Genomic DNA, 27,457 nt, shown 5'->3' with positions numbered 1-27,457 from the left:
GGGTCCTTTTTCATTTTTACCAACAATGACTCACAGTCATCTTCAGCCAATGATGCATCCAGAGAACGGTCTGCAACTTTCTGCATTTCTGGTTTACCTGTGGTATAAAGTGAGCCTATACATTTCTATCTGGCAATTTTTATGTTCATTTTCAATTTGGAAAAGTCCAAATATTCCAAAAAGAAATTATGCTAACTGTTGTTGAAACGGTGTAACGATAAAAAATGCTATACAGTGCAATGGAAACAGACTTAGCGGATAAATAAAACATCCACAGTATCTTTATATGTATTCACTTTCTTGCCAAGAGTTTGACGAGACGATCAATACCGCTCTCATATCTATTGGTTAAATATGAAGCTACAGCCAGGAGATGGTTAGCTTAGCTTAGCATGGAGACTGTAAGCAGGGGGAAACAGCTCACCTGGCTCAGTCCCAAGGTAAACACAAACAGCTATCAACACCTTCAAAGGTTCCTGACATGTTAAATCTTGTTTATTAATCCGTGCAAAAAAACAAAGTGTAAAAACAGAAAGTTGTGGTTTCCAGGGGGGTTATGTCCCTGACATATTTTTTGGCCTAACCCAACTTTTTCAGTGGTGGCCTAAAAATGTCAACATATTCTTTTAAACATGTGGGGAGGAAAAGAAAAGGTTTAGACCAGCAACCAATGGTCGACACACTGGACCGGCTGAGCTACAGTGACCCAGATAGTATGTCAGTTTCCTTTTAGATGAAAATATCAATGTTGGGGTGGGTAAACCTACATCTTGTGTAAACCAAAAGGTCTTTTTTGTGATGTATTTGACACTATGGTATGAATTTATTAAAACCTTCCTTCTTGTATGCATGTGTATGGATAAAGCTATTTTCACCATACTGGACAATGCAGTGGGCAAGTGTGCAATGGAAATTTCTGGTGTACAATACTCGTACAAGCAAGTGACATAGTGACATCCATAAGGCCTAGTGGATGTCAGTCAGGGGAGTGGGTAAGCGCAGTCCATCCTCTCATTTAGAGCCTGCCAGTCAGCCAGCCACTCAACCAGCCCTGGAACCAGCCAGCCAGAGCTTTTTAAAAGGGCCTGTGATTTGACAGAATCCCGTGGGGGGGGACAGGGGGATTAGGATTAGCAGCTGTTTCCCCTCAAACACTGGTGAAGATACGTTATAGCTACACAACGCTGATGGCAAATTAAATGATGAATAGAACATGCGTGCGTCGCCTCAGATAATGTGCTAAAGCTCCCCGTTTCATAAATAACTAGGAAGTTGTCCTTTTCTTGAACCCGGCCGTGTGGATCGGCTGTCACACACATACTGAGTAGTAGGGAGGAAAGCAAAGGCATATTGCGGCCGTGAGAAAGGTTTAAAACATCATCACTTTAATCTGGGAGCACAAAGCCAGCTACAGATTATGCTTCTGCCTCTCAAGCGATTCTGTTGCAGATCCGGTTTAGATGACCCCCGCTAACACCCTCAGAGACAGGGGCTTTTAACCCCAAACAAACACTGATAGCAAGCAGCCATCAAATGAGAACACACAGTGAGCACACACACACACACACCTTATTTCCATCCATAGCATGTGAATGGACTGTACCCACCCGCAGCATCCCAAAACACATACACAAGGACACCCATGGCATATGCTCACAGCCGCAGACAATAACAGACAAACACGCAGGCTTATGTCCGTTCCACTTGCATCCATTTCGGGCTATCAAGGAAGACACAAAAAGCCCAAACTGTTGCGTAGCTAACAGGTTTTGAGGTAAAACTGACACATTTGCTGGTGTGAAGAGACAACACACAACACTGCCATCCCTGACACCGTCACAGAGAACAGAATTGAGGATGGTGCTGTCCAAATAAAGGCCACAAAAGCGGGTCATAATTATTGAAAAAATAAACAGGTGAGAAAAATTCAAAAGATGCTAAACTCCTCTGCTGCCGACATTATGGACCTGTATAACCTGTATTATAGCTGCTGATGTCACACACACACACGCACCCACTTGCTCTTTTAAACTGAAGCACCAACCACACAATTAGTTCCTTGCAAGTTAATGACTTGTCCTCTCCATCACTTATAAAAACCCTAAGGCCACAGTGAATGCAGAAAAAACCTAATTCTCCCCGTCTGGCATTTCTGTCCAAATACTATTTCAGCTTAAAAGATTGACATACTCAATATATTGTCTTTTAAAACCGCTAGCTCATTTATATTTAATGAGAAATCTGCATTATTTAAAGCAATTCACAGTGAACTAGAACTTAACCTTTGCTAGAGAGAGACAGGCGCAGAGCAAACGGAAATGGAAAGAGGGAGAAAGGGGGCTACAGGAGAGAAAGATTATATTAAAATTGAGAGAATTTGTTGGTGGTTTACCACAATGCACTTGAGACCTACAGGATGAGTCAGAGAGGACGTTGCCATGTCAAAGAAAATTTTGAAAGCAGAAGACGAAAGGGGGGGGGGGTGTTCAAGCACAGGTAGCATTCCGTTTGATCCTAAATCTTGATTTTAAACTCTGAGAATAATTCACGAAAATGCCATATCTCAATCAGCATCTGGAGCCCCAAAGCTCATAGAAAAGACATTTTCTGGCTATACAAGGCTGTTTTTTCTTGCCCAACACTTAAATGAGCCTCAGTCTCACCCCCACTCCACTTAAGACATTTGAGTCTTTACATAAAGCAGTTTTTTCACACTTAACAATTTTAAAGCTTAGCCACTTAAACCACATGGAAAATGTCCCCACACCCTTAAATAACGGTTATACAGTATGTGTGAGTGTGTGTGTGTAAAAGAGAAAGAGAATGAGGTAAAGAGAGCAAGAGCACACAATGATGTTTCCTGTCTCCAAAAAAAGACAGATGGCTTGTGTGTGCACAAATACAGTATGTTTGTGTGTGCATGTGTGTTTGGATACCTACATTCATAAAGTACCATTTTTTTATTTTTGACATCTCACGCATGACATGAAAACATGCAATCAGCTACTGTAGTGTGACCTGTGACATTGCCACTCATTTCTGTGCGTGCTCCAGCACAAGTCAGACAAATCACGACAAGGGGAAATAGTGTACTTTAAAGCCACCGTGTATTCATCCTGCAGCACACAAAGCCAGATTTGATCAGATTGAATAAAGAGCATCAGACACAAGACAAGCTGCACACTATGGGCTTTCATCTCTGTGGTGTCTTAAATGTCCTGATGCAATAAAGGAGATGTAAACATGCCATTTCATATTATCACTATATATTTGTTAAGGTTATTTTTAGGCCTTCATTTGACAGGAGAGCTTAGACTTGAAAGGGGAGAGAGAGAGGGAATGACATGCAGCAAAGGGCCGCAGGTTTGAATTGAACCCGCGGCCACTGTAGCGAGGACAAAGCCTCTGTACATGGCGAGCACGCTCCACCAGGTGAACTACCCAGGCACCCCAATATGATTACAATTAACCCAACATCACATTCTTTCTGAATGATTTCAACCATGACAGAGACTTCCATCAGATGGAAAATGACAAAGTGCTGAGGTTTCGAGTCTGTATACTTCCTCTGTGATTTTGAGAGCGCGAGAGAGAGAGAGAGAGAGAGAGAGAGAGAGAGAGTATATGCTAGTGAGGGTGTGTGTATGTGAGAGAGAGAGGCCCTATCTGTACTTGAACACTCACCACTACCACAAATAAGTGAGTGTGATTCATCACTTCCTTCCTATTAGGCATGAATAGTGCAAACACAGAGGGTGTAAACCAAGCGCTATAGTTCAACGCACCACACTCTCCGCCCCTCTGTACTACATGGACAGCATGCACCTGCACGTCTTTATTACGTACTACATTCTTATTTTTACTTGAAATAAAGTGCCTTTGGTATGTAAGTCAGTTTTTCTGATCATTAAAGTTGTTATAAGTGTGAAGTGTTTGTGCATGTGCTTGCGTGTGTGTTGTTGTGTGTGACAGGGCCTCCAAAAAGCTCTGCTCTCGACCTCTGGTGCCATCTGCCAGTGACAGGGCAGAAATGCAAATCAGATGCAGTCAGATAATACACCCCGCTCAATCCCTCCATTAGAGCAGCCTACAGAAATAAACTAGGTCAGACAGACCAGCAGCCAGCTGTGTGTGAGTGTGTGTGTGCGTGTGTGTGTGTGTGTGTAATAAGGCACATGTGCCTCTCTTTGTGTAGGGAGACGGCTATACATGTGTAGGGGGGATGGGTTCCCAGTAAGCACTGAGGCTTCATAACATCCTTAGGCCTACTTGTGATGCTGCACGCTGAACAGTCACAAGTAACATATAGACAAACAGCAGCTCATCCAGTCAGCACTCCTTTAAAGATTTCAGACAGAGAAGGCATTACTAGGCTGTGTGATGGGGCAAAGAAGCAGGGTGACAAATAAAGGCTCTTATCTGAGGCTGAAATTAGCCACAGCCAGAGCGCAACTGATAGGGAGCGTATTAAACTCTTGAAAACGAACCACCCGGGAGGGTGATGCAACGCAGAGGCAACACTGGTGTAATGCAGACAGATGCGTTCTCCTCTCTCATATTGCTGCGACGCCTCTGAATTATGAATGAGGCTCCGTGCACCTCTTCAATGCAAAATCCTTCTCCTAATAATGCTCACAATATACGGTTTGTTTTCCTTAATGCCTCACACTTAAACAGAGCCTACCATATTCATTGTTGGTTGAACTAAAAATAATTATTTTATATTTTATATTATTACCTTAAATAAAGGTTTATAGAGTATTTAAATCCCCCTTTGTCTGAGGACATTCAAACAGCACACAATGCAGATGGCACATAGTTGCCACTGTAATATAGTTATATGTCTTGCTATTGCATTTGAGGAGCTGAACAGATTTATTCCTTCCTTTATTTAGGAACACAGAATGCCAATGCTGCATCACATTCTGTTAATTTGTATTATTTTTAAAATGCATGCTGCCCTAAAAACACTTTTTTTGTCTTTCCTAAATCCACAATGTGGCCTATCACTAGTTTTAAATCTGATATTGTCAGAAAATAAATCTAGATTCCAAAGAGGCATGTAAGTTTTTTATATGTTTCTTTGACTCAATCTGTGTAATAACCATGGAGCAATACGAGCTCAATAATAAACGACTGCATGCCTTTCAGAATCATTTCAAACATGGGCCTTCTATTTATAGAAGGTCAAACATTTCCTTCTCCTGCTAACTTTCTCCAGTTTTCTTTCTTCCTCCAACTGATTTCAGGCACAGATTGTAAATTCGGTCACAAGGGAGGGTCAATGATTCTCGTTTCCTGTCCTCTTTAACCAAATAAATCTCCACTCCTTGAATTCTCTCAGTCTCCACTGAGATATCTGCAGCCACTTGTGTGTCTGCATTTTTGTGTGTATGAATCTATGTGCGCTTACACTAGTTCAGAACGTGCATGTGTGCAGTGTGGCATGTGTCTGCAGGCAGCGTGATGCATGAAGTTAGAAGAAAAGGTGACATCAGATGAAAAGGTTAATATTTTCCAGGCTGGTGGGTGGGAGGTGATAGCTATGTGTGTTCATGTGTGTTTGATTACACATTTATGTGTACTTTCTGTGTGGGTGAAGGAGAAAAGTTCCATGTAAAATGTTGCTCTGTTCTCAGAAAAATGAATTCATTTCACTGAAGTGAATGTGTTACACAAGATGTATCGGTTCATTATGTAAAATAAATGATCAAATCTCAAAAAGAGAACATTAGGACATGGGAAAGGATAAACATGTCATAGTAATTTATAAGGGATTTCTTATCATTAAGAGAAACTATTTTTTTATTCTGCATGTATCCTGATATTGGCTCAAGTTAAAATAAGGATGATATTAGCTATGTTCTGCAGTGCCCCGCTATGTCCTGCTATGCCCAGCAGTGCCCTGCAGCAGTGCCCTGCTACACCCTTTAACGCCCTGCAGTGCCCTTTTATGCCATTAACTACTACAACTACTATTTCTAGTCATATTTCCATTATCTTTGTTATGACTACATATTTCCACAGTTCATCACACCCACAACCCCGGCACCGTGACACACCACCTTCCAAGAGCCTGGGTCCGTCCGAGGTTTCTCTCTAAAAGGGAGTTTTCCTCACCACTGTCGCACTAAATGCTTCCTCTAGGAGGAATTACTGTAATTGTTGGCTCTTTATTAATTATAGAGTGTGGTCGAGACCTACTTTATCTGTAAAGTTTCTTGAGATAACTCTAGTTAGGATATGATCATATGAATACAATTGAATTTTCATCAATGTCCTGTGATTGTAATCCTGATGCAACATTTCTGAACATTTTCTATTGTTAAGATAAAGTGAAAATATTGTTGAGCCTTGGCAAAGTTAGCGCTCACAGAAAGTCAGATTATGTTAATAAACCTTTCCTACCTTTTCTGTTGTGTACCACTATAGCCCTGTACAGGTGATGTCAAGTATAAAAGTACCCCATTCATCGAAATCACCAGTTATGTTCCAATTAAACTGGAGCACCAACCACACAATTAGTTCCCTGTGAATTAATGACTAGTCCTCTCCATCACTTAGAAAAACCCGAAGGCCACAGTGAATGTGATATCAAGTATGCAAGTACCCCTTCATCGACACCACCAGTTATGTTCCAAATGTTTATTATTTTATTATCCAATAGTGTATCATTACAAAATTATTTTGAGATATTTGCTCTTTTGATTTGTATGTATTCTTGGTCACGTTTGCATGTTTACTACTATCAGTTATTTGAGCTGGAGGATTCAGCCTCAAATCTATTATTTTAAGCAAATATTTCAACGTTTTATTCATTACTTTCAGCTAACGGTTTCCCCCGTTTATTCATTACCTACTAACTATTGACATTTAGTTAACAGTTTCAACTTCTTTGTTTGCTTTCTGAGTTTTCACACACTCAATCGTGTGATACAGTTGACTCAAGATGTGTACATTTATTTTAAGCAAATAGTAATTTGTATTTTCGCTTGTCAGACTTAGCTCTCCTGACAACTGCAGCAGTGCCCTACAAGTACCCCGGGCTGGGAATGTAGATCACAACAATGCTGGGTTTAGTAGGTTTATGCTCGGTTAAGGGACTATAAGGACCACAGACACATAAAGAATTCACAAAAATGAGCGAGGGGTTGTCCTAGAGGTCAGACGTTCTTTCATGTAACGATTTGGACAAAGGACAGGAGGACAGGTAAAGGAAAAGGATAGGCAGGGCTGGTCTTTTTTATCCCCGCTCTACAGGCTCAGCTCAGTCTCAGCTCAGTCTCTCCCTGCTGCCGCTCTATTTTGATTAAGTCCCTAACCGGATTTTCCAATACCAATAGTCTCAATAAATCCATCTCTATGGGACATTCAACTGGCATTATTCTTCTCTCTCCTCTGTGCTGGGGAAAAGCACTCTGCACAGTACTCCTCTCCATTGTCTTCCCCACCAGACAGCCCAGTGAATGCTCTCGGCCAAATCCCCCCTCCATGTGCAGAGGCAGACTCCCTTGCCCACAGATGTGCTCAGCTCTAATTAGGGAGACCGCTGGATGTGTTGCGGGGGGGAAATCTCTGCACAGACATATCGTCTAGTGGCAGTTTTACAGATTTACATCTTTTAATCTAGTTTGTGTGTGCATGTGTGTAAGCTGGTGCTAAGGGAGAGAAAGACAGTGAGATACTGTAGTTGCTTTTGACGATTTAGTGAAGAACCCAAACGTACAAAGTAGCTCTCAAAGAAATATTTGTCTGAGTATGAGTGTGTGTGTGTGTGTGTGTGTGTGTGTGTGTGTGTGGACTGCCGCTCATGCAGTTACAGAGCGTACAGTATGTTTCAGACCTACAGAACTTGCTGAACATTCCCCTGAGACCTGCGTCATCAGCACAGAGGTTATTTCCTGTAGCTGAAGAGCAGCATGACTCTCTTCCTGTTCTGTGTGTGAAGAAGCATCGGGTTTGTCAGTCCTTCAGTCCCAGTTCTTCTGCACTGTACACAGGTTACAAGGCAGACAAGCAGTTAGCAATAGATACATTTTGCCACACATCAGTTACTTCCTCTCTCACTCTTAATACATTCAAAATATCCCAAATAAAGATATCCCTTCTTGAATTATCCAATACCACGGTTTCAGCTTCTGAACATGAGCACTGAATACGGCAAAACCTCATCAGTGTGGGTGTTTTTAAGGTGAATTTATTAAATATTCACAAAAAAATAAAAACTGTCCCGGTTGTTATGTGTAAATGTCAAATCGCAGCAGTATAGCTACTCTGAATTGAAAGAGCAAAGCCAATACCTTTGGAAATATAGTTTTCACATTCACTGTCAAGACATTCATGAACTATGATTACTACCTTCAGGCCTAAAAGCTTTGGCTCTTTAAAGAAGTGCTATAGCTCAAGTTAAAGAAGAAGCTCAACCTCAAGGAAGTAAAAATTAAATGCGTGAAATTAACAGATGCATAACACTTTAGGGGGAATAGTTCGGCAAGTATAATAGGTGGCACTGACATGTATGCGGTGACATTTCTGGAAAAACTTGTTGCTTTGCTTGTTATTTGTAATTTAGAGTTTTGAGTTGCCCCTATGGTGACCCAATTCCCACAAAAAAACAGTGCATCAATGACTATACTTAACAAAATCTATGAAACACACTAAAATGAAATACAGCATTGATGAACTTTAGCATGCAGACGCAGTGACAACGAGTAAAGTCTTGTCTCTTTCTGTCTGGTGTTTCTTTTACCCAAACAAAAGAGCTGTTACCTTCTGCTTCTCCGACTCATCTCCTCCCTTTTCTTCTGTGTCCCTGGGGGAGGCTTTGCAACATGGTCCCTTCCAGCAGCTTCCTCCTCACAACAAAAACATTGTTCTTATTCTATTTTATTTTTCTCTCCTCCTTCTCAGTGGAGCTATTACTCTGCCTTATTCTGCATATGACCTGGAGGCGATGGGACGCGGAACACATTGGCCATGGAAGATAATGTCCTTCCACAGAGCTGAAATCTGCGAGCTGCACTTCTCTGGTGGTGGTTTTGGAGCTATTTGGTTTTGTTGCAGTACAGCGGAGTGGAAGAGAGACATGCTCTCATTGTGGCCTATTGGTTACAGTTGTATATGCTGTTATTACATTAAGCATTAGCCACTCAAAACAAAGAATAAGGCACCAAAATACATGCGTTTGTTCCAAGAAGACCATATCCAACTCCTCCACCTAATTTATCCACAAAGCTAGCAGCAGAGGGAGAAGGCCATCAGATTTACTTCCAACATTTGAATTGTACAATGTCCATATGTACAGTGGCTTGAGAAAGTTTACGCAGCCATGCTAAAGTTGATTAAAAAGAGGAAGAAAAAAAACATCTTTTGGAAACTGATCTTAATGCCTTAATTAAAAAATGTAAGGGAAATCTTAACTTTTAAGGACACCAATTTTCTTTGTGAATGAATGATGTATTGTAAATACATAAATGTTCTTCCCTTTAAATACGGGGCGCATAAAGATACACCCACCTATGTTAAATTGAGCCAGGCAGATCTTTATTTTTAAAGGCCAGTTATTTCATGGATCCAGGATACCATGCATATATATACATATACAAAGTTCCCTTGGCCTTTGGAATTAAACTAACCCCATATCATTACATACCCTTCACCTTACCTAGAGGTTGGCATTGGGAACTTTCCATAAGATCATCTCTCATTGCAAATCAAACCAGCTATTAAGCTAAGTGAAATAAAACCATGCCAATCTCTAGGTATGGTGAAGGGTATGTGATGATATGGGGTTAGTTTAATTCCAAAGGCCAAGGGAACTTAATCCGGATGCATAGTATCCTGATCCATGAAATAACTGGCCTTTAAAAATGAAAATCTGCTTGCCACTATGGGAATTTAAAATAGGGGTGTGTATACTTATGCCCAATGTATTTTAAGGAAGAGCATTTATTTATTTACAGTAAATTATTCTTTTACAAAGAAAATTAGTGTCCTTAAATTGTTGGATTTTCCTATTTTTTTTAAATTAAGGAATTAAGATCAATTTCAAAAAGATGTTTTTTATTCTTCTTTAATCAACTTTAGCATGGGTGTGTAAACTTTCTCAAGCCACTGTATATTCTTCCCAAAGCCCATCTAGAAGCAGTTACTTTTGTTGATAAAAGAATGAATGGTAGTGAAACAATTGTTGCCATTGTTATGTCAACGATCCAGCAGGCCAACTTCCTTTTCAGGTTTGGATATTCAATACATGTTAACTGCTTCAACTCTGAGAATATATTACGTGAATAGATTCCAACAATATGAAGACTCCACAGACATGCTAGTAGCGCTGTGACTGAAGCACTCAGGCCCAGTGGTACTTCGAGCTAAACGCTAATGTCAGAGTGCTAACATACTTGTGACAATGTTAACAAACTGATGTTTGCAGGTATAATGTTGTTCACCATCTTAGTTTAGCATGTTAGCATACTAACGTTTTCTAATCTGAGCTGATATGGATGGAAATGGTATTAGTTTAGCACATATTTGTTCTAAACTTTGAAAAGATTCTGACCTGATGTTGGCACAAGTTAAAAACTCCTGTCAGTCCAACAGCTGTGGATGCATTTCACTTAAAGGAACAAAAGGCAACCTGAATAACAGTCAGGAAATCCCCAAATGCATTAGCCTTCATCCTCTGCTAACCAAAAACATCTTTACAAAATTACATTTTCATCCATCCAGTAGTTTGTTGATATATTTCAGTATGGACCAAAGTGGTACACCAACCGAAAGACTGACATTGCCATTTCCAGAGCCATTCTGCTTGAGTGGCAAAAAATATGAATTCATAATTTTCTAAAACACCTGTGTGTGTGTGTGTGTGTGTGTGTGTGTGTGTGTGTGTGTGTGTGTGTGTGTGTGTGTGTGTGTGTGTGTGTGTGTGTGTGTCTGTGCGTGTTAATTTTGCTCTCTAAATGGGCCAAATGAGCAGGCGGCAGACTGGTACAAATCCGACACTGGGACACACTGGGACTACAAAGGGATGAAATTTGATACACTTGCAAAAACAACCAAATCCCACAGGAGTTCTCCTCCAAGTTAAGTTCTTATTCCCAAGCCAAATATTTTTTTCTTCCCTTTAGTTCAAAGATAAATTTGCTGTTAACTACACTTAGCAGATATCAAACAAATATGGCGTTTTTTTGGGGTTAAGGCATTCATTTCTTAGTTGCACAGACAGAATGGATTTCCAGCTACATAAAATTGGCTTTTCTAGCACATTAAGAGCCTCATTACTACACTCCACAATAACTTTATAAATCAAAGACAGAGTTTAGATTAGATTGATTTGTTTAGTATTATGGACGTTCAAACAGAACTTAATCAGAGTGGCAGGTATCCAGTTGTGCAGTGCTTTGCTTACCTGCATCACCTTCTTTTGATCTTCATTTTGCTGATTTCCTGTGCAGAAACAGTAAAAGAAAGAAAAGTTGTGAGTTAGTAACTGGTCAAAAATGGCATGTTTTAAACTTAATTTTACTTTCACAAATCACCTTTCATCTGTCTGGAACCCAAAAGCATGGGTAGGCCTACTGTTAACACAGTAAATTATGTCCACAGTTTTAAAGGAATGCTTAACAAACATAATTCAGTAAGGTAAGCAAAATCATTCTTATGTAGTTTTCTTGGTGTGTACTTTGTGCTGTGGATTGCAATAATCCGATGCAATTCAATTCTCAATCAGTTTCACCTACCGGTATTCTGTTACGGTATACTGCATTTATCTGCCATATATGTTTATTTTTTTAAGTAAAACAATCTACTGTCTGTACTGAATGTTTCAAACAATACTTTGTTTGAATGTATGTGACTATGCCACAAGAAATTAGAAGCAACCCCCTCCAGCAATCATATAATGAACAAAGAGCAATAACACCGCCTAGTGGAACAATTTGAGTCTAGCATAAGGGAGGCGTCTCTAAACCATGGTTGTTACTGGCTTTACATTCATTGTACAATATAACCAGAGCCATTGAGGTCATCAAGGTGTGTTTTGGAAACGTTTCAGTAGTTTATATTCAGCAGTTAGAAACGTACACATGGTGGGTGTTTTATTAGCTAATTACAGTGCATTTAAACCAATATGTTTAAAATTGATTTTATTTAGGCTGGCAAAAATAATGAAGGCTTCAGCATTTCTAAACCTAGACCACCTATAGCATGGAGATGGCTTTAAAACACCATTTGGATTTTCAATTGGTAAATAAAAGGTAGGAGGCTAACTATAAATGAACAGCTAACTGAATAAATGACCTTCTTTTTTGGTCTGTGATTACAGTTATATGAGAAAGGTGAGAGTTATGTTGGGGGCTATATGGTGGCCCTGCTTAACCACAGCTGGCAGAAAGTTGGTTAATGTAGAGGTTTCTAAAACATAGAAATTGTACATTTGGCATTATGAAAGTAAAAAAAAAAGTCACTACTTAAGGGGTGTGCAAAAAAAAAAAGATTCATTAATCGATTCAAGTTGGAAACATACAGTAGTATATTACCCTACAAAATATATGGATGTTTGTTTTATGTGCAGGCTACATTGTAGACATACTGTACGGAACATTGGTGACAGAAACTGAAAGTAAGAAACCCCCGCCCTCCGCAGTAGGGTGGTTACTATAAACTCACTTTAACTTTTTACATTACCTATTCGTTCGTTTACTAAAGTATTTAGCGTTATAGTACCAAATCGCCATGATTGCCGCCAAGTCAAGCAAGTTTTCTGCGTGGTTTAACGTTGTCACCTTGGTTTTGCTCTTCCTCCTTATGTCGGCGTAAGTAAAGTTAGCTACATAGCTAGAAATATCAGAGATGTCTGTGAGCTAGCTAGGCTGCATGATGGTGTTATGTCAAAGTCTGTACCATGTTCGTGTGGTCTGGGTCAACCGTTAAATTTTGGTTAACGCTAAATGTATCGCTAGCTAATACTAGAGGAATGTTAAGGTGTAGGGCTAAGGTTGGGTTGAGGTTAAGTATCACATTAGACGACAGTAATTGAGAGGTTTTGGGCTGACAGTAACAGAATCGTCACAACACCTGAGTTCAAAATTCTAGATAGGTAGCGTTAGCAAGGTTAGCCTAAAATCTAGAGTTACTCGTTAAAGCTAAGGCGATTTTTAAAAAATGTGGTAATCAGTTACTTATTTGAACTAATATAGTTCTAAACCGTATTTCACTTTCGTTTTCTGTCCTCTCCAGTGCCTCTTCAACCAATGAAGGGCAAAACATGAGCCAGTCTTGTGTCGACGGCACATACGAACATGAGGGGAAGATGTGCTGTCTGTGTGGCGCTGGTAAGTGTCTTCTTGTTATTTGGACTTCTGTAAAGAGTTAGTCAGTGGTTACCTATTTTATACTGCCCATGGTGGTTACATGTGAACTGATTGGCAATATGAAAATAATGTAAGCTGCCTTTTACAATTTTTGTTTTACACACGTTTTCTGAAAGCATAATTTCCAGAACTTCATACACAGTCAAAAACACAAAGGCAAAAATCAATAAATCCCCTGTAAAATAAAATTCTGCTTTTAAAACAATGTTATGTCTTCTCAAAATGGAATTTTGTGTTCAAATGTCACACACACGCACACACACACACACACACACACACACACACACACACACACATATGACATTTCTAAGAAACAGTTGAACACTAGTGTGCTAAACTATTATGAATGGAAAACATGTATTTTGCATGTTCAGTGTTACACTAACCATGTACACAAGTCTCCTTTCATATTATATCATATTTCAAACTGTTAGTGTGTGTTTTGCCAGGAAAGTTGGTATTGGTACAATACTAACTTTTAGATCTGTTTGCATGTGGCTGCCTGCGTGGGTGTGGAAATCATTGGAAGGACCAAACTGAGTAAAACATTTCCTTCTGTCTCTGGTTCATGTGTCTCCTGTACTGTAGGTCTGCACCTGGAAGAACACTGCACTATGAATCTACAAATTGGAAAATGCAAGACCTGTCTTGAAGAGACATACAGCAGTCACCCTAATAACCATGAGTCCTGTGAGCCCTGCACATCCTGCTCACAACCCAATGGTATAATGGACATTACTGTTGTTGTTTTTTACAAAAACATACAGTTCTGAGAAAGGTGAAGGTCTGTCAGCCCCTCTAATGTTTCTTGTGTGGTTCTACTGTTCTTTCAGCCAATCTAGAGGTGGACGAACCTTGTACCCCTGCCAGAAACACTAGGTGTCGATGTAAAAAGGATCACTATTGCAGCAGCGACATAAAAACCTGTAAAATCTGCTACCCTTGTAAAGTGTAAGTTCTGTTCTTATATGTAAACTAGAATAGTGTATGTATAGCTTCTTAAAACTTGGCCTTTTAGACTGCCAACATATTAAAAAATAATAATAATTAAGGCGTTTAATACTCTCACTCACATTTCCTTTACTTTTGGTTCAAGATGTGCTAAGGGCATCAAAACAGCCTGTACAGCCAACAGTGACACAGTCTGCGATGAAGGTATGGTTTAGTTAACGATATTAGGCTCGTTTGAGAAGAGCTAGGTCTATTGCCGGTTAGATTTGTGCTCGACTTGCTCTGATGTCATGCACACGTGGGCAACGTAAATTTCACATGTGAAAGGGGGACCCAGAGCATGCTGGGAAACGCCGGCTTCTCAGCTGATTGGTTCAAAATCGACTCCACGTGGTGCCGTTTTATAAACATTTTTTATTTTTTTGAATGGGAGGGATTTTAATTGCTATTTGTCTGATTTAAAGCGTGTTTTCTGTATAGAACAAATGTGTGCCTGATTGTGACGTTGAGAAATCAGAGACTTAATCCGTTCAGATCAGGGGTCACAGAAGTCTGTTGTTTATTAACATCAGAACAGATATACAGAGAATTTTGACAGCTGTCGTCCACTTTACAGGCGAGGCATAGTTCGTCTCGAACGAGCCTATTGTATCATGGTGGCTTCAATTAGTATATTGGCATATCATTTATAAACAAGAAATGGCATAATTTTGTTTGTGATAAAAATGTAATGTTTCTTTGTGTTTCAGGGTATGATATTGTAGGCATAACAGTCGGCATAATTGTCACACTGGCTGTCATTGGACTTGGTATTGGACTTGGCCTTTGGTTAAGGAGACGCCACCGTGAGTATTTCTACTACTATGCAACTATATTTAATGGGACTAGCAGAGGGCACTAAACATCATGTTGTACAGTTATAATAACAGAGGTTCAGTTCACATTCCATTTAAGAAATATTCAGATTTATTGCTGTTTTTCTATCTTCTTAATAATCAGTTTGTCTTTTTTTTTTTATCAATTAACATTAGAAAAGAGACAACTCCCAGTCGCACTGATAAATGTTAATACACCTGAGGTGAGTTATTCTCCAATCCAGTGTGATCTCTTTTAGTCCATTTATAACTCTCTGACCCGCTTTAAGATGTTTGGCCTTTGTCCAGTTTTATCTCTCCTCTTTTGTTTCACATGTGCATGAATGATGAGCTCTTTTCTGTCTCTCCTCTATTGGCATAGCTGCCCCTTTCTATAGGAGGTCTAGGTGGGTTGTCTGAAACCTTTGTTGTCCATGTTAGTGTGCGTGCTGTATCAGTACTATTGTTGTGTGATATTTGTGAAGCTTGTGTAAGAAATTTGTTATTTTGTAACTGTGAAGTTAATTTGTTCATTAACATTCATTTTACTTTTGTTTCTCAGGAGAACATTCAGTTTCTTAGAGGTAAGAAAAGCAGATTTTGTTTTGCAGTATTAGAGCTTTAGTTGCTATTTCACTATATTTTGAGCTTGTTAGATGTAAAAGGGAATTGATTGATAACCAGACTGAATCTACATTTCATTTTGTCATTATTCAGTCTTATATTGCGGCATGTTCTGTTTGGGAGTTTTTTTTCTAAACATTCACTTGTGAGTGCCAACATCATTTTTGGTTGACATGTTAGCTGCGGTGGCAAGATGCAGTTAACTTAACAATGGTCATGACATTTGAGAGAGATGCCGATTTCTGCCCAGTTGTTAATGATCTGTAAGTTGAATTACAACAAATCTCATCTACACTTTTTACCATTCACGTAATTTTTTCATGTATGTAGATATTTTTTTGTTACTATGGAACAAACCTACCTACAAAGCTCTGATTAGCTCAGTTGTTCTAACCACTGTGAATTAGCAAACACCAGATCAAACTGGAAACATGTCAAATGAGTCAGGCCAGATTGGTGTAATTGGGACACTTTTTAATGACACTTCAACATAGCTCTTTTTAATCTGCCTGTGTCTTTTTTTTTTATCACTAGAATCAATAACGTTGTGATGATATGTGTTTTGTGTTTTGTTGCATTAATCACCACTTTTCCTGTCGTTCACATAAGCTCCAGTTGTGGATCTCCGGCCTCACCTGCCTGACATTGTAGAAGTGATTGGATGGGCTGATATGAAGGATTTAGCAATACGCAGCACTATATTAGACCCCACTATTGAGACTTGTGAATTGAACCACCCTGGTAATTATCAGGAGGCGACACTTGAACTACTAAAGATCTGGGTGGAGAGGAATGGCAAGGAGGCTTCAAGAAACTTGGTCCAATTACTACACAGGAGTGGCAAAAGGGACAGAGCAGAGAGGGTGATGGACATATTGTCTAGACCAAATAATAATCCTGCTTGAAGGTCTAATGTTGGCACCTTTCAATTATTTGCACCGCTGTCTACTGTATGAATTATTATTTTTGTACCAATTGAGATGTTTACATGATAGGATTAAAATGGTAATACTTATTTAAGAATGTATGTAACTATTATGAGACTTTGTCTGAACTACAATTTTGTAAAAGCAGAATTTAAGGTGAGATTTTGGAGGACTGCTGTGATCTAGTGAATGCTGTTATCTAGAGGGATCCCTGTTATCTGCTCAAATGCTGGACTGAGAGGTTTTTGTCAACCATTTACTTCCAGTTTTAGGTATGAAAGTGTTCATAAAGATTACATTACAGCCGTTACAGCGTAAATGCGAGTGACACGCTCCCTTTCATAGTCTATACAGCGGACGCAAGCCTCACGGGGGGGTTCGTGAAATGCAATACACCGCTCACGCAAAGGGGGAGTGAAACCTATTGCTTATTTTTTGCTGAACGTACAGCCTAGCCAACATTGAAATGGTGACAGTGGGATATTCATTTTCATATGAAGGACCCATAATAACCCATCCTGGACCTATAATCGGCCTGAAGCTTTAACTTTCCTTTACCACCACGGGAGGCTGATGATGTCAGGGTGGTAGGGGGACAAGATGGGGTAACTGCAGAAGTTTGTATTCAAACCTTCTGGAAATATAACATATACTTGAAATAATGTACAGTACTTGCAATTTCGCCCCCAGCGACAACGCATTGTATTGCATGCGTTGGTGCTGGGACAAAACATTTTGCTACGAATCGTCGCGTAATGGTGGCCGAAATGTAGCCTTGCGGATGCATAAGATTAGATTAGATTCAATATTATCGTCATTACATATGTACATGTACAAGGCAACGAAATGCAGTTCAGGTCTAACCAGAAGTGCAATAGCAGTAAGTGCAGGATATACAATAGTTTCATAAGAGCAGGATGGATATGTACTGAATAAATATAGAAATAAATACTATTTTAAACAAAAACCGTACGGATGCGTTGACTCTGTAACGGCCCTTATTGTCATTTGTGCCACAGCTTGTATATTGTGCAATAAACCTGAATAAATGTATTGCTAGAACAAAGGGTCACATGTATTTTGTTTCCTAACAAAGTAACATTAAACTACCGCACCCCATAATTGTTTGTATTAGTTCAATTATTATACAAATAGACCTACATCCTAATTATTCACCCTTGTATCTACATTTGTGTTCGGTTGTCTACCAGTATTTTAGTGGCAGTGGGGAAAGTCAACACATTTTCACATTTGAAGAGCAAAATAACTGAAATATTCGAGTAAAATTACAATTCTGTCAACGAAGTATTTAAGCTCTAATTGGCACCCTGCATGTACGACAACATTACTTCCTAGTTGTAATTTAAAGAATTACCCTTTAAAAAAAGAAAATTATACATTTAGTGGAGAATGCGGGCAATTCTGTTCTGTCGCTAAGGATTCCCAATGAAATAGAGGAGAGAGACACAGGTACTGCTATGGAGAGTGCGTCAGCCCAGCTTGTCCAAACTCAACAGGCCCAAAGCCAGGTGGCTTTACAAGATGCTATGACTGCACTGGGCCAGCATTTGATGAAGCCAGAGAAACCGACAGAGCCCAGTATACTGCTGACCAAACAAGGTGGTAAAGACGAAATCGAGGCGTATCTGGAGGTGTTAGCAAGGACAGCAGAGAGATAGCATCGGTCTAAAGCAGAATGGGCAGGCATCCTGACCTTAAACTCCCAGATGGTAATAATTATGGAGAATCCACGTCCAAGCTGTTCTGACCACAGGGGAGACAAGACAAGGCTGAAGAATGGGGATATAGAAGCACCAAATCCACACCACACCACCCAGGTTGTCCCGTCATTGATAAACCAGTGCCCACAGCTGGGTCAATAGACTCCCCATGAGGAGTGGCAACTACCCCACCACCTGCTCGGCCCATGAAGGTCTAAATGCCCCTAAACTGGCTGATAGGATTGGGATCTGGGATGCAAAGGCCCTGGTGGACTTGGGGAGTTCGTGACCCTAACAATGCCCGAGCCGACCACTGGGCCCAGTGGGCCCCTCATCCCAGTATCCTGCACCAAGGTGCAGACCACAAGGGGTACATTTGAGGTTGAGGCGGGCGTGGTAGAAAAAAGTTGCCAGCACCATTGTTGATAGGGCGGGAGTGGCCTATATTTTGCCGTTTATGGGACCACAGGACCAGGGGCCCCAGGAGAAGTAGTAGAAAGAACAAATATCTGAGAAACAGAAAAGCAAAGTTGGCCCATGCCATGGTGATCTTGTTGATCAGTTGCAAGTCCCAAAATGCTATGTTCCTAAAGATTTGTACCTTGCCCACTCACATCTTTTGGGAGCTCATATAGGGGTGGAGAAGATCACGTCAATCGTACTGGCCAGGGGTGAAAAGGGCGGCCCAGGATTATTGCAAAAGCTGCAGGGAGTGCCAGAATACCACCCCAAAGGTACCCTATGGAACCCCTTGATCCATAATTACCTATAATTAACACCCCCTTCCAGAAAGTGGCCATGAACATAGTAGATCCCCTGCCAAAGTCCCCAAGGGGGCACCGGTACATCCTAGTCATTATGGATCATGCCACTTTCTACCCCAAGGCTGTCCCATTATGTACTACTAATGCTAAAGCTGTTGCCCGGGTTGCTACGATTTGTTTTTAGTGAAGGGTGGTGTTGAGGAAATGTTGTATAAGATAAAATAGCATTTCTTGAAGGGTATGAAAAGACACTGATAAACCAAACATTTGTCATTTCATGTGTGCCAATAAATGACACCATTTTAAATTGTTTCATGGATTTTTTGCTTCTAAAGGCCAACATTTTGATTGTTGTTGTAGACCTGTGTAGGCTGTTATATGGATATGGAGTAAGTAGTGTGTTTTTTTCCTGTGTCCTGATTTGCTTTGAAGTGCCACCTTGTGGATGTAACATATTTCTGTTTAACATAGGCTGGCTTGTGTAGAACAGTGTAACCATGTTGTTAATTTGTATGTATTTTTAAGATTAGCTCAGATATTTAATGTAACATTTAGACCCAAATCAAGGCCCAACTTCTTAATTTTCAGGAGAGAAATTTAAGAAAGTTTTTATGGTATAGTTTACATTTGCAACATCTTAGTTTATGGCGTAGGCTAGAAGTAAAAATTAGCAAAATCAACAAATACCTTTATGCACACAGTCCACTTATGATTAAGTTCAAGTATTTAGGGTTTCATAAATACTGATGATCTAGTTATCCAAATTTCGCAAAAGCTTTTTAATGTAACCTTCAGAGAACCCTCTAGGATCCCTTAGTTCCCTAAAGTGTTCTTGTTTGCTGAGCACTTCATCCCACAATACTGCCTACAATATCACGTTGCTGAGATGTAGGCCCCTATGTATACAGTAAAGTGCAAAGGGACAGTAACCTAGAGGTGCAATACACAGTGTATAGGTTGACTTCTGCAAATAGTAGGTTTTTAAACTGGATCCTATCAAGTGAAAACAGTTTGACTTTGCACACCATTTAGGATATTTTAAATTCATCACGAAACCAAAATCCTTCTCTTTACAGCTCAAGAGGCCAAATGGTTAAAGAGGGGAAGCTGGGCGGTGTCTGTGTTTATGGGTGGGGCACACAGTCAGGAAATGTGTAAGAAAAGAGCTGTGAAAAAACACGTTTTCCCTCGTTGTTCACATGATGAGGTTGCGTTCACTGGAGAGTTCCCCACTTTTCATCATCATGAACTTAGGCAGAGAACAGCATTAAGGTAGGTTTATCAAGTTTTATTTTGAGTCATGTATCTGGAATAATGTTTTACTACTGCGACATTTCCGGATGAGTGAGCGTCGCGGGTTACTATTTTGTTGCTAAGACAACCGAGGAGGTAACCGTCCACTTTGTGAAAACGACATCACTTTACAAGTAGGCATACACAGACACGTCATAGTAGAAGTGGCAAGACGTGTGTTTTACTTTTACTCATGTACTTAAAATAACTATATGCCTCAATTTTGGGACTGATGGAGTAACATTTTAAAGTAGGCACCTGTGGGCCTACTTCAGTGGTGAACGAAGTAGGTCTACTCAGATATGTTGTTAAAATAAAAGTAGCAATAGCTACTTCAGGGTAGAAGTCTACTGCTAAGAAGGTTAAGTCCTCTTAAAATTTGTACAAAAGTATTAGCATCAAAATAAATTTAACGTTTCAAAAGAACTCCTGCGACTGGTCAATTTTAGAATGTGGATTAATTGATGCATTACTGTAGCCTATAGGCCTACATCACTTTTATGTTGCAGCTGATAAGGGGGAGCTGAAAGGAAGTAGCCTACCTAATATACTGCTAGTATAGTAGTTAATAGGTAGTTGATAGTAGTTGATGATAAATCCTAGTAGTTGATGATAAATCTTACTTTGGTAGTTACATATTATACTTTGTGTTAGTAATCTGAACCTGCAAAATAACCAGTAGGCTAACTAAAGCTTCAAAATCAATGTATACAAGTAAGGTACAAATACTTAAAATTGTACTTAAATAAATGGGTATCACACAACTGACTTCAAGGACTTTCATTCATAAAATACTGTAGGCTACTCCTTACTCCAACATAAGAGAATAACATGTACACTTTTTACTCCACTACATGTATTTGACAGCTGTAGCTACTGGTTACTTTACAGATTAAAATGGTTCATAATAAAATGATAACATATGTAAAGCATTTGCTATATAACATTATTAAACAATAATTCACCTAGTAGCCATGCTAATAACAATACTAATAGTAATATTTTTTTAGGCTTTTCAGGGAACTCAAAGAAATAAATAAAACCAGTACATTAAGCACAACATGACAATCCAATATTATCAATGTTTTGCTCATAATACTTATGTACTTTAAGGAGTTTTACTTTTACCAGAGTATTTTTACATAGTGGTCTTTGTAATCAAGTTAGTAACTAAAATATTTTTGAGGAAAAGTGAGTATGACTCCGGCTTTGTTTAATTTGACTTCATGTTCTGTAACAATAGATGGTCTCAAATTGTTTTTTAATAAAGTACAGGCCTTTCTCTGTCTGGCTTGCTGCTTGTTTGGATGGAATGAGCCATGTAAGTGTTGGAAAACATCCCAGTGAGTAAGTCATGGGAAGTTTCCCCTGGCTCTGCTGCCATTTTACAGCTCAAGTCTGACTGAACATCTCATTTGTACTTCCTGTTTCTCGTTTCAGTTATTTTCCAAAGGAAGTCCCATTTTGAACATATTATGTTTTAAAGATCATATTGATGATAGTAATTCAGTCAGTATCTTAATTTAATTTAAATCAAATAACTTTATTTATACCCTGGGGACAATTCAATTTCAACTAAAAGAAATTACATAAGCAAGGGACTTATGTAATTTCCTCTTTTGTACAGCATATTGCATTAGTTAAGTTATCTGATGACGTCCAGGAAAGAAGAAGATAATGCCAATGTGAGTTTTTCCCACATTGTTACTATTAGAAGCAGGATTTCATCTTATATAATCTTTATTTGGACATTTTCCAGAAAGGGAGGTGTTATTTAGTTTTTGGATAAAATGTTAAAAGGTTGCAAATGCTAACAGGCACAATGTTGGTAACTAAATAGGGTTATCAGAGAAGGGCAACCAAGGGGCTGAATCTTCCTTCCTCACATGTTGCACAGTCTGATACTGGACGGGTGCGTCACTCAGCCCACTGCCTCTATATTTAGAGGTACAATCTGTGCTTCCCCTAGGGTGGAGTACTTTATAAAAATAACTGGACCATGATTTTTTTTACACATTTTTATTCAGGCTACAAACATTCATTTTTTAGTTTTAAATCCACCTGGACTCTCAATAAAACCCCTATGTCTGTTTTTGTTTCAGGATCTGAGCTGCAGCTGCCTGGAAATCTGCGAGGTACTTAAATGTGTATTTCAGAAACAAGGTGAAGATGCAGGGGGCCATTGCAAGGGTGTGTATGGTGATGGCCGCTGCCATATTAAACCACCCCTTGCTCTTTCCCCAAGAGAACACCACGCTCCCGGACCAGGACCAGGAGCTCATAGCTCGCATGCAGGAGCACGAGGAAAGGCTTAAAATGGAGCAGGCCAGGCTGGAGAAAGAACTTTCACAGCTGGACCCAAAGCAGGAAGAACCCAGCTCGGAGGAAGGTTATAGATGGTACTTTTGGAGAATAGTGTATTTTGTCATTTTCTTAACTATCGAGATGTGCAGGGTGCAGGGTGGTGCTGACATAGAAATCTGGCCAGTTGAGGATGAAGACATGCTTTTAGAGAGTGGATCCATCACTCCCAGGACGATGGTGCTGGATAAGGATATCCTGAGCAACTTCTGTGACAAATGCACTTACACTTCAGCCCATGAAAACTGGAAGGTGAGGGAGTTTGTTGAAGGTTTTGCAGATGACTTGCTGGAATCGCTCAGGAGTGTATGTGACAGGGAGGCAGACGTGGAGGTCTGGGACTTTGTTGGGATTGGAAGCATGTTTGAGTCATGGAAGGTTTGCAAGCCACTGATGTGCGACCTTTTAGTGCCTTTCTCGCTTCCAGATCCGTACTCCTTTCAGTTCCACCTTTGGTGCAGCCCCTCCAGTGACATGCCTCCAGACATGCAGGGCTGCGGAAAGATAAAGGTGACCAGGTTTGATGAGAACGAGGAGGGCTGTCTCTGTGGCAATGCTAACCTGGGAGAGGACATGCTTTGTCTGTTGCATGGCAAGGATGACATACTCAAAGTGGACCATAGTCCTGATGAATTGCTGTGCTCTAGAAACACACGTTTCTTAAGCAAAGATCAAGTCATGAAGTGGTTTCAGATCTCTGTAACCAAAGCTTGGGGACGCATCTCTCACAAATACGACTTTGAGGTCACTTTTCGCAACCTGGATGCTGCCGGTGCTCTGAAGATCCGATTCCGTTCAGGAAAAGTCATTGTAATGAACATTATACCGGTGGTTCAGTTGAAGGATACAGATGCTTACTTTGTCTCCCACTTCCCATCAGATTGTGACAGCTTTCCTGACCCATACTGGCCCTTCTCTTTTGCTGTCTATGAGAGGAATTTGCTGAAACATTTCGCTAAACGCCTACCACAACATTCCTCTCATTTACACTGCCTTCAGATAGTTACCTTCCTAAATAGAAAGCAGACATGGCTCACAGGAAAAAGTGCCCTGACTAACTACCACTTCAAGACTGCTCTGTTGCATCTGTTGCTGAGTAAAAGGCCCTCCGTGTGGGGCATTGAGAGTGTAGAGCAAAGGCTTCGGGATGTACTCAGCTTCTTGCAGAGGAGTCTACATGAGAAGAGACTTCATCATGTTTTGGTTGGTAACAGTAATGTGCCAAAGGAAGTAAAGGTACCTGAGATAATTCGCAAAGCAGAGCCCATCAATCTGTTCCGGTCGCTGGTGTTGCAGAGGGAACTTTACGCAACAACAGTCAGGCATTTCCACGAGATGTTGAGAAATGCACCTGTGCTCATACAAGAGTACACACCGCACTTACTAAATGAAGGTTTACACCAGACTAGATGAAAGTTTGTGAGCTATGTTTTTTTTTTTTGTCATGACTAAAGCACTAGCAGCTCTTTAAATATCAGTTTTACCAATAATAATGTTAAAAATACTTGCACAGATGCACATAGAACAGTTATTTCAGTTACCGCTGATGTCTTGACAAGGTAGTGGGAATAAGGGACTCCGACCAACACATAAGCAGAATTTTAATCTTTTTTTTTTTTTTTAGTTCAGTCTCTAGGACTGTTTCTTGCTTGTTTTATAGGCGTAACCTGGACAAGAATTTTTCAGTACTTATTTGCTGCCTTTAAAAGAAGCAACAACAAGTATTAATACTGAATTTCATCTTTCACATATAAAAGACAATGCACTTTTATCTGTTTAGTCAAACATTTAAACAGAAATACCTCTCATATTATGCTGGTCTAAATGGGAGTAATATACCAAACAGTGTAGCAGTGTTTATTTGCATTCATACTGTTGCAAATCTGATGGCAGCTATTACATTTTGTAAAGTTCAATGTTTTTTTTTATTATTGCTTATTACAAAGCAAACTTGTTACATTTCTTCTGAATGGTGCAGTTGTCCCCTGTTTATTAGATGAGACCACCCTGTGTAGCCTAGGGGAATACATGTTTATTATAACACAGTCAAAAAATCTGATTAAGGCCAGTGTTATTACCTCTTTTTTTTTTTTTTAGAAAAAGTGCAACATCATTTAACACCTTGAGACATATTTTCCTCATTCCTTTTATGGTTCATATTTTTCTTCAATAACAAATTAATTTGTTACCGTATATTTTACATCAAAGTTAGAAAAAACAGACGTGACTCCAGAATAACCATGACCTAAAACATGGATATGAATAAAAAATAGGACGGTTTAAAGGCCCTTAACACCCACACAGGTGTTTGTAGTTAATGTGGCTGACTGGACCTTTTTCCAAGACTGTGTGGTTAGACTGAGTGACTGACATCTTCCTGACTACACTGTTAGTATTATTGCATCTGTTAGGGTAGGACAATTTACACCTTTTGTCATACTTATTGGTAGAAAGAATTTGTGACCTAATAAGTTCCTATGAAAGCTCCGGCTCATCTTTAACCTGAAAAGAGTCTAATCAGCCAGAATAACTAAAAACACATGTGTGGGTGTTCAGAGGATTTAAGGTGTTTGATCACTTATTTTCTACAGGCCATAGTCGTAGTTGGGTTTCCCCTCAACGTAAGCCTTGTAGAAGGCTTTGTGGTTATCCACGCTGTGCATGGTGGCTTTGACAGCCATGTCATCCAGCATGCGCTCTGTCCACTTCTTCAGCTCGGGTGTGCTGTCAAGGCAGCTACAAAAAAGACAACTTGAATCAGTTAAGTGTATTCTTTATCCCAAAAGGGCAATTTGTATGTAGCAGGAAGACATCACATGAATATACAACACAAACCAAACAATTGACAAAAATACAAACAGATGCTTCAGCCTCAGTTAATTAAATCATTCACCTAAGACCAGATAACACCTGGACATTAGTTGTCCTAATGAAATATGATTTGTCAGATGTCATGAAGGAAATCTGACAAAGAAGACTTATAGGCTCTGTTCTGATGAGATTCCTTGCTTATCAACATACAAGTCTTTTGTACTGTACTTAATATTTGTACTTTTTGCTTGAGTGTTTTAAAATGCTACCATCAATAAAATGTATTTTATTTATTTATGTCATGAGAGGTTGTTACTTACTGTTTCAGTTCAAACACATCTAGCCTCTCAAACCACGGCCACATCATGTAGTCAATCATTGTGATGGAATCACCACCAAAAAACGTGGTCTTCTTGTTAACCAGGTCCTGAAAAATAAACATCACGCCCATTAGCGTTGTATAAAAAACACTAAACTAGCCAGGTACAGTCATTAAAGACTTTAATGTTAATTACAATTCATAGACAGTTACAGCTGCGCTCTCATAATCATTCCTGGGGACAATTTTGACTTTACAGTCTACCAAAGCAAATATGTCTGGTAATTGTGTAGAAGAAACCAGAGCAGTGGACATAGCAACCTACCTCATTTAATTTGGAAAGCTTCTCTTTCAGTTCAGCTTCCAGTCCTGAGACATCCTCGCCGTTCTTTCTCCCCATTGGGATCTTGTAGAAGTATGGTATTATCTGTAAAAAAACAGTGGCTTTAATATGATTTGATGGTTGTTAAAAGAAGACAAGTATACAAAACACAACCCCAGGATTAAGATACAAGTCTTCGTACCTTGGAAAATTGCTCCAGCATCATCTTCTGTTGAGCTTTACCAAAAGGAGAGGAAGGAAGCAGCTTCTTCTCAGGGTAAACTTCCTCCAGGTAGTCACAGGTGATGGGAGACTCATATATCACCTCACCAGCAGGTGTCTCCAGTGTTGGGACAAGACCAAGTGGATTCTTCTCGAGGAACCAGTCCGGTTTGTCTTTCAGGTTGATGTTGATGGTGTCATGCCTAAAAGAAAAAGAAAAAGAAAAAAGGTTATTTAATCAAAACACACATCACAGGGATTTTAATGTCTTGCTGTTAGTGAAGCAATGGTCAAACATAATACAAAATGTGTATTTACTTGATCCCTTTGGCACTCAACACCAATCTGGTCCTCTGGGCGAAGGGGCAGAATCTCATGCTGTAAAGTCTGATGTAGCCGTTGGGGACTGCACCGGGTGCAGCACTTCCTGAAAGAAAAAAATATCGCCATTTCAGTTGCTGGTAATTATGTCTGAAAGTAAACATGTAAATTCACTTGTTAGTTTTGTTTCAGATTTTTTATTTAAGCATTTCGAATTTTCCAATTAAAACACCATTGGTGAATAATAATATTTAGTAAAGAATCTCAGTAATTAACTTATTTATCCAATGTAAAACCGGTTTTCTGAACTTTATCCTTTCAGCTATTTCCAGTCACATTGGAGAGAGATGTGTCCCACTGATAACATTTTAAATGAGTGAATTATAATATCCATAAATTAGCCTAAATACTTCTAGGACATTTTAGTTGTCTTTTACAACATGTTATCAGATCAGAGTAGCCACAAAGAGTCGCTGTACACAGTGAATTCTATCTTAAGTGCATTACATTCAGTGGTACCGGTGTGATACCCCTACTGGTTTCCACAACAACTGGTTACCGTCATAGACAGTTAAAGAAAGAAAAGGTTGTCCGT

The 27,457-nt window shown here is 39.6% G+C and overlaps 3 protein-coding genes and 1 long non-coding RNA gene across 4 annotated transcripts in view; 2 read left to right on the top strand and 2 right to left on the bottom strand.

Moving 5' to 3' along the window:
• Positions 1 to 7,207: 7,207 nt before the first annotated feature.
• Positions 7,208 to 11,448, bottom strand: LOC117960375. Its single transcript, XR_004660132.1, has 3 exons — positions 11,411 to 11,448; positions 8,770 to 8,855; positions 7,208 to 7,990 (listed from the first exon to the last, which is right to left on the bottom strand). It is a non-coding gene; the product is annotated as an uncharacterized LOC117960375 (long non-coding RNA).
• Positions 11,449 to 12,610: 1,162 nt separating this feature from the next.
• On the top strand, positions 12,611 to 17,137 carry LOC117960374 (tumor necrosis factor receptor superfamily member 6-like). Its single transcript, XM_034898219.1, has 9 exons — positions 12,611 to 12,815; positions 13,240 to 13,334; positions 13,962 to 14,096; positions 14,207 to 14,324; positions 14,470 to 14,528; positions 15,074 to 15,169; positions 15,356 to 15,402; positions 15,741 to 15,762; positions 16,418 to 17,137. The coding sequence occupies exons 1-9, from the start codon at positions 12,736 to 12,738 to the stop codon at positions 16,705 to 16,707; spliced, it is 942 nt and encodes a 313-aa protein (XP_034754110.1). The 5' UTR covers positions 12,611 to 12,735; the 3' UTR covers positions 16,708 to 17,137.
• Positions 17,138 to 20,328: 3,191 nt separating this feature from the next.
• itprip (inositol 1,4,5-trisphosphate receptor interacting protein) lies at positions 20,329 to 24,636 on the top strand. Its single transcript, XM_034898600.1, has 2 exons — positions 20,329 to 20,485; positions 22,609 to 24,636. Exon 2 carries the CDS (start codon positions 22,676 to 22,678, stop codon positions 24,278 to 24,280), a length of 1,605 nt encoding a protein of 534 aa, XP_034754491.1. The 5' UTR covers positions 20,329 to 20,485; positions 22,609 to 22,675; the 3' UTR covers positions 24,281 to 24,636.
• A 509-nt stretch (positions 24,637 to 25,145) lies between these two features.
• LOC117960610 (glutathione S-transferase omega-1-like) overlaps positions 25,146 to 27,457 on the bottom strand; it is a 3,066-nt gene continuing 754 nt past the window's right edge. The window contains exons 2-6 of the mRNA XM_034898601.1: positions 26,860 to 26,968; positions 26,522 to 26,744; positions 26,323 to 26,424; positions 25,999 to 26,105; positions 25,146 to 25,603 (exon numbers count right to left, since the gene is read on the bottom strand). Of these exons, the coding sequence (XP_034754492.1) occupies positions 25,453 to 25,603; positions 25,999 to 26,105; positions 26,323 to 26,424; positions 26,522 to 26,744; positions 26,860 to 26,968 (692 nt within the window). The 3' untranslated portion in view covers positions 25,146 to 25,452. The remainder of the gene's footprint in view (positions 25,604 to 25,998; positions 26,106 to 26,322; positions 26,425 to 26,521; positions 26,745 to 26,859; positions 26,969 to 27,457) is intronic.

Source organism: Etheostoma cragini, chromosome 17 (assembly GCF_013103735.1).
Source record: "Etheostoma cragini isolate CJK2018 chromosome 17, CSU_Ecrag_1.0, whole genome shotgun sequence".
NCBI classification, from domain to species: Eukaryota; Metazoa; Chordata; class Actinopteri; order Perciformes; family Percidae; genus Etheostoma; species Etheostoma cragini.
Note: the sequence above shows the minus strand (reverse complement) of the source record. Positions and strands in the feature narration are given on the sequence as shown.